Below are 9,830 nucleotides of genomic sequence, written 5' to 3'. Positions count from 1 at the left end.
CTGGATTTGAACGCGCCACCTCAGGTGTATGTGGCTGGCGCCTTAGCCACTTGAGCCATAGGCGCTGAGCCTGGAACACAGCGCTGCTTATTTGTTTACTATCTACAGCTGCTTTTGTGCCTTGAGCAGCAACCATACAGCCTATGAATGGAGAGGTTTCCTGTTTGGCTGCTTCCAAGAAAGGCTTGCAAGCCCCTGAGCTAGAGTACCCCTGTCTAGACCCTGCTCCCACTGTCTTGCCCTCTCTTCCCTACTGTTAGTGGGAGCGGGGCACCCCTCCTGAAGCTCCAGTGTGATAACAGTGTACACATGTCCCCCCAGGTGGAGCACCTGCAGCAGGAGACTGCCACTCTGAGAAAGCAGATGCAAAAAGTAAAGGAACAGTTTATTCAACAAAAGGTAAAAATGTGTTATTGTTTCTTTATTTGAAACAAGTGTATGCACAGTCCTCAGCAGTTTAATTTCTTCAATAGAATGAAATTGATCGAGGAGGTAACAACAGACTCCTTGCTTTTTTCATAGGTACTTCATTGATTATAAGATATCCTCCCTCCCTGTGTCAATCTCCAAATTCAGGCTACACTTCATAGCAAGGTAGAAGTCTCTGATCCCACATGTCAGGGTGGCAGCTGTCATTGCTGAATCTGTCATGACACTCTGTTATCGACACTTCAGAGAATTGTGTATGTTTTGTGTTGTTATTACTACACAGATTGTGTTGGCCATTTAAAACATCTTTGAAAAATGTATACCATGTTCCAGCATTGAAATACATCAAGGTATGACAAGAGAGGCAAAGTGTAGATTCTGTTAGTGAAGCCACTCTGTCTGGATGGAGGAAGGGTTCTGACCCCATACTTTCTTGCAACGCAGCAATCAAGTGCCTTGTAGGATCTGAGAGAAGGAAATTCCCAAAGTAGTGTTGTAGGTGGTGTTATGTTTTATTACTGAGATCCAAGCAAGGGGTTTACCTGTCAGAAGCCACATAGTGTAGCCATAGGGAGGAGGAGTTGCTGCACTGTTCAGGACAGATATCCAGGAGGCTGGTGGGACACAGACTTTGTATGGGCACCATGACATAACTTAGAGGATAAAATAATGTGTCTCAGTTGGTGGTGTCTTAGATTTGATGAAATATGTTATGTTTAGGTCAAAAAAGTTATGCCCTAGTTAAGTGGTAAATACCTTTATTTGAGGCATCCTGGCCCCTGGGAAGATGACTCCTGAGTACCTGAGGCTCTGTCTTATTGGCAGGTGATGGTGGAGGCCTACCGGCGGGATGCCACCTCTAGAGACCAGCTTGTCAGCGAGCTGAAAGCCACAAAGAAGGGGCTGGACGCAGAGGTGAAGGGGCTGAGGCAAGAGCTGCTGAAGCTGCATGGAGAGAAGAGAGCCACAGAGTTGGAGCACTCACGCCTGCAGAAGGAAGCATCGCAGGCCCAGCAGCAGGCGATGGATCTTGAAGGGCATCTCCAGTCAGTGCAGAAGGAGCGGGAGGAGATGGAGGCGCAGCTGCAGGTCTGCAGATGTCCTGCATTGGGTCAGACCAATGTGCTCAGGAACTCAGCATGTGCCACTGGGGCAGGGACCAGATGTGGTGGGCAGAAGCTTTATGAATAGTCAAAAACAAGGCCCTCTCGGAGCCAATGGCCTAGTGGGGCAGGCAGGCAAGTCCAGGCAGTAATGTAGATGAGGGGAGTAAACGAGGAGGGGGGTGTACAGGTGCCAGGGGCCTCCTTCCTGTGGTGGGGAGCATCCTTGCATCAGGAAGGGCACAGCAGTCTGAGCCACTGTGGCTGTAGTGCAGAGGTGGGACAGCAGGTACCATCACCCTGGAAGCCTAGGTTTTCCTTTGGATATGTGAAGCTGGTGAGGGTCTGGCCTGCCGAAGTTGGCAGTAGAAAGGTAAGAAGTTCAGGGAGTAGGGTGGAGGCTACAATCCAGGTCCCGATGTCCAGGCTGAGGGATGTTTCTGAGGTGAAAAGTAGGAGAACAGTGGGTGGGGGTGGGGGGTTGTTGGCAGTGTGTGAGACAAAGCACAGAGAAGACCAGGCTGAAGGCCATGTGGGAAGAGCCAGGCTGAAGCCTACAGGTGGATAGTGCTAAGTCAGAGTCAGGGTGTGGGGGCTGGTGGAGAGCCAGGAGGCCAAGTGGGGATAGGGCTGAACATCACATACTTGCCACCCACAGTTGCCTATTGCTACAGTCGAGCTGGTTCTGGGAAACTGCCCACTCAGGAGAGAAGCTGAGGCTTCAGGGCATGCGGTGTCAGGGCTCCTGGTAGCCCCCAGGGAGGAGGCTTTCTTTATCACCCACTGCCTCCCTGTCATGTCTTGGTTCTCCTACACGTTTGACCCCTATGGAGTGTCATTTCCAAAGGGGCAGGCATCCCTATTGGGAGTTTCTTCAAAACCCAAGTGCTCAAGGGCACTATGGACCCTGAGGAGTCAGGTGAGGAGTGGGCAGCTCTGTGTCTCCCCTCTGTGTGTCTCAGACTATCTTTCTTCCTGAAGTCTTTGCAGTTCGACAAGGGCCAGGTGGTTGCCCTCACAGAGGCGAATGAGGTGCTCAAGAAACAAATTGAAGAGCTGCAACAGGAGGCCAGGAAGTAAGTCTGCAGATGCTTGGGATGGTGCAGTGAGCCCCAGCCCATGTGAGTGCATAGGGATCTTACACACCCTCTCTGACAAGCAGGTTAGGAGTCCATGTAAAGACAGCCTGGGATGTTAGGTTCCAAATTTAAATTTCCAGCTAGGCATGGTCATGTGCATGAGAGGCTGAGATGGGAGGATCACCTGAAACAAGGAGTTGGAGGCTGTCATAGTGCTGGTGCACTGTAGCCTGGGCAGCAGAGTGACACCTTCTCTGAATTTAAAACAAAACAAAACAAAACAAATTTTTAAAAATAGATTTTCCAGGTGGCACCTGTGGCTCAGTGGATAGAGCATCGGCCCCATATACTGAGGGTGGAGGGTTTGAACCCGGCCCCAGCCAAACTGCAACAAAGAAATAGCCAGGTGTTCTGGTGGCTGCCTATAGTCCCAGCTACTCAGGAAGCTGAGGCAAGAGAATCGCCTAAGCCCAGGAGCTGGAGGTTGCTGTGAGCTGTGACGCAACAGCACTCTACTGAGGGTGATAAAGTAAGACTGTTTTTTTGTAATGGAAAGTTGCTTATTCTATAAAATAATCCCAGAGTTTACAGGTAGATTTGCCAAAGCCCCCTATAATCAGAACTCCCTTTTGTTTTTATTGTTCGACTTTTTGTGCCACACACTGCACTGTGCAACCCCCTCCCCACACACAGCTCCCTCAGCAGGGAGGACACTTTAATATTCATCAGCAGACTGTTATGCTCATGTAAACATGAACACACAGGCCTCACCTGCACACATGCCTTGTTTGCATGGGTACACATGGACCTGCCCATGCAGGTGGCCTGTGGGGCCTTTTTACTCCAGTGGCAAATCCTGCACTGCATTGCTTTGATTATCTGGTGATTTACTGTTGAATCTGAGTGTTTAATTTAATGCTGATATTCAAGAACATTAGAAATGCTTCTGTTAGAAAGAAGCAGACTTTTCACTGCCTTCACATGATCATTTAAAACTGCCCCAAGAATATGGGCAGGTCTGGAGGTGGGGGAGGTGGAAATGGCTAAAACTCATTAAGGGCTTGCGCCTGCCTGACTATGTGGGGATACTTGACATACCCTGTCCCTCTGCCTCATGCAGCCACAGCAGGACAGGCACACGCCTGGCTGCCAACCTGACCCATGAGCCCAATGGGGTGGAGTAGAGGTGGCCCCTACAAAGCCTGGCTGGAGCTCCTGCACCACCCCTCAAGGATGTACTCTTGGAATGCATGCCCCTGCCACTGGGTGTTGCGTCTCAGACACTGAGTCAACAGCAGCAGAGAATAATTGAACTTCTGTTGCTCTCCTTGGTGACACCCCAGGTCCATCACAGAACAGAAGCAGAAGATGAAACAACTTGGCTCAGACCTCACCAGTGCCCAGAAGGAGATGAAGACCAAGCACAAAGCCTATGAGAACGCTGTGAGCATCCTTAGCCGCCGCTTGCAGGAGGCCCTCACTGCCAAGGAGGCTGCTGATGCAGAGCTGAGCCAGCTCAGAGCCCAGGGCACCACCAGTGGTGGTAGCGACCTTGCTCTACATGTAGGTAAACGCTGCCTTGTCCCCTGCCAGAGTCATTAAGCCTCTCAGTGTAGCGAAAGGAGGTTTCACTAGCATTTCTCCTCTAAAACCCTGTAGAAGGGTTCAGGGTTGTTCAACCTATGAACATGGAGATTGACGACATTTTTGCTTATTTGTGGTGTCAGATACTGCAAAAAGTATGCATGGACTTTTTCTTTTGCTCATCAGCTTTTGTTAGTGTTTGTGTATTTACCAAGTGGCCCAAGATAACTCATTCTTCCTGAGTGTGGCAGAAAAGAAAAAAGGTTGGACAACACTGGTTAGACAACCCTGGTTAGACAAAAGGTACAGAACTCAAGGTTCAACATGTGTTTTTCTTTTCTTTTCTTTTCTTTTCTTTTCTTTTTTTTTTTGAGACAGAGTCTTACTTTGTTGCCTTTGGTAGAGTGCCATGGCATCGTAGCTCACAGCAACCTCGAACTCTTGGGCTCAAGAGATCCTCTTGTCTCAGTCTCCTGAATAGCTGGGTCTACAGGGGCCTGCAACAAGGCCTGGCTGTTTTTTTAGAGATGGGAGTCTTGCTCTTTCTCACACTGGTGTTGAACTCATGAGCTCAAGCAATCCACCTGCCTCAGCCTCCCAAAGTACTAGGATTATAGGAGCAAGCCACTGTGCCTAGCTAGGATGCATTTCTTTTTTTTTTTTTATTTGAGACAGAGTCTCACTATGTCACCCTTGGTAGAATGCTGTGGTGTCACAGCTCACAGCAATCTCAAACTCTTGGGCTTAAGTGATTCTCTTGCCTCAGCCTCCTGAGTAGGTTGGACTACAGGCACCTGTCACATGGCCCAGCTATTTTTTGGTTGCAGTTGTCATTGTTGTTTAGCACGCCCAGACTGGGCTGAAACCGGCCAACCTTGGTGTATGTGGCTGGCACCCTACTCACTGAGCTATGGGCATCAAGTCTAAGATGCATTTTCTTAAAATACTACTCCGAGTTATGTGTGGTGTCTCAAGCCTATAATCCTAGCACTCTGGGAGGCCAAGGTGGGTAGATCACTTGAGCTCCTGAGATACAGACCAGGTTGAGCAAGAGTGAGGCCTTGTCTCTACTAAAAATAGAAAAACTAACCAGTCATCATGGCTGGCACCTGTAGTCCCAGCTACTTGGGAGGCTGAGTCAAGAGGATTGCTTGAGCCTAGGAATTTGAGGTTTCTGTGAGCTGTGATGCCATGGCACTCTACCCAGAGCAACAGAGTGAGACTGTGTCAAAAAAGCAAATAACTTCTCAGTATTGATGTGTGCCAGGGACCTTTAGTGACCATTTGTATTATTCCATAAAACTCCCACAAACCACAGGCAGTCTGTGGAGGTTACCTTATTTTCACTGTGGGACTTCCTTGGCTCAGAAGAATTCAGCCCCTTGTTGAGAGGCAGGGGCGGGTGCACAGCTGGGCTTCCTCATGTCTCTAGGAGGTGTTGATGTACCTGAAGGAGATCAGTGAGCACGCACCTGCTGAGAGCTGGAGTATGAGTGTGAGGTCAGGTTCATTGTGCTGTAGAGTCTGGGAAGCTATGGGAGTAGGTGGCACCTGTAGTGGTCTAGCATATTAGAGAAGTGCCTTTGGCAGAGGGGATCTCTGTGCAGGGCTGTGAGAGGTGGGCTGGTTCTATAGAGTGTGGTTTTGGATTTTCTCTCACTTTTCCTAGTCAGTGTAAAATTATTCCTGAGTGAATTCATTCAGATTTTATTTATTATTCTCTAATTCGTGTTATTAACTGATATCTTAGTGTTTCTTACTTGAAGTTTATTTCTGTTTCCTGTCCACTTACAAATTTATGGGTATGAAATGACTAACTGTATCATGGGATTTTCTTGTCAAAGAAATCAAATGCTCCCTCTCACCTGGTTACTTTATAAAACATTGGGGGGATTTTCAACTGTGGTTTTCCTTTCGCTTTAAGATGTGTATTAGTTGCTGTTTTGCCTTTTGGACAGTGGTGGTTGGGGCTGAGTGCTCCATGGGCCTCATAGCAGCTGCAGGGCAGCAAGGCCTCAGGGCTGGTGTCAGGTTTATCAGGCCTCACCACTTGTAAGACTGTGACTGAGCACGTGGCTTAGTTGTGTCCTCGGTAAAATGAGGACAACTTGAGATAAATGATGGAACCTCCTCAAAAGATGATTAAGTTAGGGGACACTGGGAAAGGACTTGGAATGGGGCCTGACACCATCAAGGCAGAAGACGGTATGTGTGTGAGTGTACATGGGAGCACACATACGTGCATGTGGTACATGTGTGTGACTACATGTGCGAGCACATGATTTTCATGTAGTGCCTGTGTGTATGTGTGTGGGGTTGTGGAGTGTGTTGTATGTGGACACACATAAGCATGTGTGGTGTTTATTACACTATGCCAGGCACTACTTACTTGCCTCAGATGGTAATGTATAGCTTTTATCTGTAGGTCTGATTTTTTTGTGTATTTTATTACTACTGTGTTTGCCCTAATATGAATTTGCATGCCATTAGTACGTGCATGCTGTGGTTGGTTAACTGAGTGTGTGTTCAGACAGCTGCTGGTACCTCAGTGGTCAGGCCTATGTAGCTGTAGCTTCACACTATAGGCATTGTGGGAGGTAAGGAAAATGAGGGCCTGTGCCAATGACTAAACGAATGTCTTCTTGGCTCTTAGGAAAGGATCCAGGCCCTGGAGGTGGAGCTTCAGAGCGTCAGCCATAGCAAGGTGCTGCTGGAGAAGGAGCTGCAGGAGGTCATTGCAGCAACTGGCCAGGAACTGGAGGAGGCCCAGGAGAAGGTGCTAGAGCTAGAAGACGAGGTGAGGCCACCATGAATCTGGGCCCCAAGGAGCCACAGAGCCTTGCCATCTCCCCTTTTGTGTTGGAGCAGGCTCTGACCCAGCCTCTAGCAAGGAGAGCTATGTTCACAGCCTCTACAGTAGCGTGGTCGTTGGGATTCATCATGGACACTTCTCTCAGAATGCTCTGGTTCCAAATAAAAAACTCAGCTCAGATCTTGAAAAGAACTCTCTACGAGGCTAGGTGCAGTGGCTTATGTTTGTAATTCTAGCAGTCTGGGAGGATCACCTGAGCTCAGGAGTTGGAGACCAACCTGAGCAAAGCAAGGACCTGTCTCTACTAAAAATAGAAAAACTAGGCTCAGTGCCTATGGCTCAACCAGCTAAGGCGCCAGCCACATACACCTGAGCTGGCAGGTTCGAATCCAGCCTGGGCCCGCCAAACAACAGTGACAGCTGCAACCAAGAGATAGCCAGGCATTGTGGCAGGCGCCTGTAGTCCCAGCTACTTGGGAGGCAGAGGCAGGAAAATCACTGGAGAATTGGAGGCTGCTGTGAGCTGTGATGCCATGGCATTCTACCCAGGGTGACAGCTTAAGGCTGTCTCAAAAAAAAAGAAAAACTAGCCAGGTGTTAATGGCAGGCACCTGTAGTCCCAGCTACTTGGGAGGCTGAGATAAGAGGATGGCTTAAGCCTGAGAGTTTGAGGTTGCTATGAGCTGTGATGCTACAGCACTCAACGCCAGAGCAACAGAGTGAGACTCTATCTCCAAAAAAAAAAAGGAAAGAATTCCACAAAATTCCCAGGTTTAGAGACCGTTATTGCTTTGCCTTGGGCTTTGCTGATACCAAGAGCTCTCACCACCACCCCTGGCCTGCCTGTCCACCTGATCTGCAGCAGAGTTTCCAGGGCTCAGTCACCCTGGGGCTGCAAGTGCTGTCCAATCATCTCTGTCCTGTCTTCAGCTCTGTGCCTGCCCCAATGAGTACTTGACCAGGGCCAGGGCTAGATCCTTGGACACACTTCTCCAGAAGCATATGGTCCAGGAGAAGGTGGGGCTGTTGACCATGAAGAGGATGGCAAGGGTAAGGGGAGCCATGGCTGTCAGGCTATGAAGCAAGGGTGGTTTGTGCTTGAGTACTTTGTCTCCCAAAGTACTCATGTCACTTGGTAGTCAGCTGCTGCTCACTGTTTCTGGGTTGTAGCAGCTCCACATCCACAGCTGCTCTGTGTTTCAGCTCCAGGAATCCAGAGGCTTCAGGAGAAGGGTCAAGCACCTGGAAGAGTCCAACGAGAAGTTGGCTCTTGAACTAGAACATGAGAAGGGGAAACTTATGGGCCTTGGACAATCTAACGCGGCTCTGCGGGAGCACAACAGCATCTTAGAAAGAGCTCTGGCCAAGAGGGAGGCAGACCTGGTCCAGTTCAATCTGCAGGTACTCAGACTTATCACCAGAGGCTTGGGAGGCCAGATGGCACTCTAAATTCCTTCCTGGGTTTAATCATCTGTCAATTCCTCATAAGCACCTCAAGGAAAGTATACCCTGCCCACCTTAGTGATGAGCAGACAGACTCAGAGCCCATGTCCCCTCGCCTTCAAGTGCAAATACTGAGTACTTGGCTGTGTGTTTGTGGTGGAGCGCATGTACCGAGTTCCTCCCTTCCCTTGGAATGGGTGCACTTGTGGTGCAGGTGGGGATGACTTTCAGTTCTAGGCAGGGATGTCACCTGTAGGGAACCCTTATCTGAAGGCCTCAAAATGATTTCATACCACAGCTAGTCTTACCCAGTTCCACAGGCTCTGCAGCCTTTCCATGGGGGAAAATTGTCACAATGGCCAGATGGAGATGCCAGCCCTCAGAGAGTCTGAAGACTTCTATTTCCCAGCTCCCACAGCCCCATTCTTTGTGAACCTGGCTGCTTCACCCACCTGCATTGTTTGCCTAGCCTTGAAGGCACCTGAGATGATTTACATACATAGCTTGGTTCTAGCCAGATTCTTGAATATGACCCTGTGATTGTACTGCTACCTTATGTTTCTGGTTTGGGAATGTTGTTCTTAAGAGATGGAATTTTTTCTCCTTTTCTCTAACTTGTGCCCTAATCTGATGTGAGGTAACGTGCCCTATTCTGCTGTACCTCCTGCTTGGCACTGGTTGCTTTTTTCCAATTTCTTCAAGTGTTTGGAATTCGATGTCCCTCCTTATTTATTCTTTTGCAATTACATCTAGGTCCAGGCGGTTTTGCAGCGCAAAGAAAAGGAAGATCGCCAGATGAAGCAGCTTGTGCAGGTCTTGCAAGCCTCACTAGAGAAAGAAAAGGTGAAAGTCAGCAGCCTCAAGGAGCAGGTGTGTGCCACCTTTTGGCCATTTTATTTTGTTTTTGTTTTTTAAGTTGGAACCTCATAGAGCCTTCTGGAAGGTGTTTCAGTACCTAACATCTTAGATGAGTACCTTTCACACATGAGCTTCCCTTCCAGAAATTTACAGAATAGATGTATCTACACTGCCATTGTTGGTGAAGGGTGGGTTCCAGAGCTCTCTACACTAGTCTGCAGTTGACATGAGAAGAACTGAGATGTAGCCATGAGGGCCAGGGGCGGACACATGACGTGTTCATGTGTCTGTTTATGTTTTGCTGGTAAAAGGTGTTCTGTATATAGTGTTGCCTTATGAAAGCAAACATTAGCATACTGTTTAATCCCATTTATGTTAAACCAAGCAGGTGAAAAAGATAATTGTGTGATTCTTTTCTGTATAGGGGCCTCTTTTCATGGCTGGCTCCCTTCCATGCTTCAGGAGTTTATTTAGGTGCCAGGCAAGTTGTTCCCATGTGCCAATGCCCTGCCTGCCAGGATT

The 9,830-nt window shown here is 48.6% G+C and overlaps 1 protein-coding gene across 3 annotated transcripts in view; it reads left to right on the top strand.

Moving 5' to 3' along the window:
* Positions 1–9,830, top strand: part of GOLGA3 (golgin A3) — a 67,687-nt gene that overhangs the window by 46,658 nt on the left and 11,199 nt on the right. For all 3 annotated transcript variants that reach the window (XM_003792889.3, XM_012807048.2, XM_023514968.1), the window contains 7 exons: positions 322–399; positions 1,255–1,518; positions 2,514–2,608; positions 3,955–4,174; positions 6,849–6,992; positions 8,211–8,408; positions 9,204–9,320. In XM_003792889.3, coding sequence (XP_003792937.1) covers positions 322–399; positions 1,255–1,518; positions 2,514–2,608; positions 3,955–4,174; positions 6,849–6,992; positions 8,211–8,408; positions 9,204–9,320 — 1,116 coding nt within the window. The remainder of the gene's footprint in view (positions 1–321; positions 400–1,254; positions 1,519–2,513; positions 2,609–3,954; positions 4,175–6,848; positions 6,993–8,210; positions 8,409–9,203; positions 9,321–9,830) is intronic.

The sequence above is a fragment of the Otolemur garnettii genome, unplaced genomic scaffold (assembly GCF_000181295.1).
Source record: "Otolemur garnettii isolate 467f Iridium unplaced genomic scaffold, OtoGar3 scaffold00062, whole genome shotgun sequence".
Classification (NCBI taxonomy): domain Eukaryota; kingdom Metazoa; phylum Chordata; class Mammalia; order Primates; family Galagidae; genus Otolemur; species Otolemur garnettii.
The sequence above is the reverse complement of the archived record's forward strand: the minus strand, read 5'-3'. Positions and strand labels throughout refer to the sequence as shown.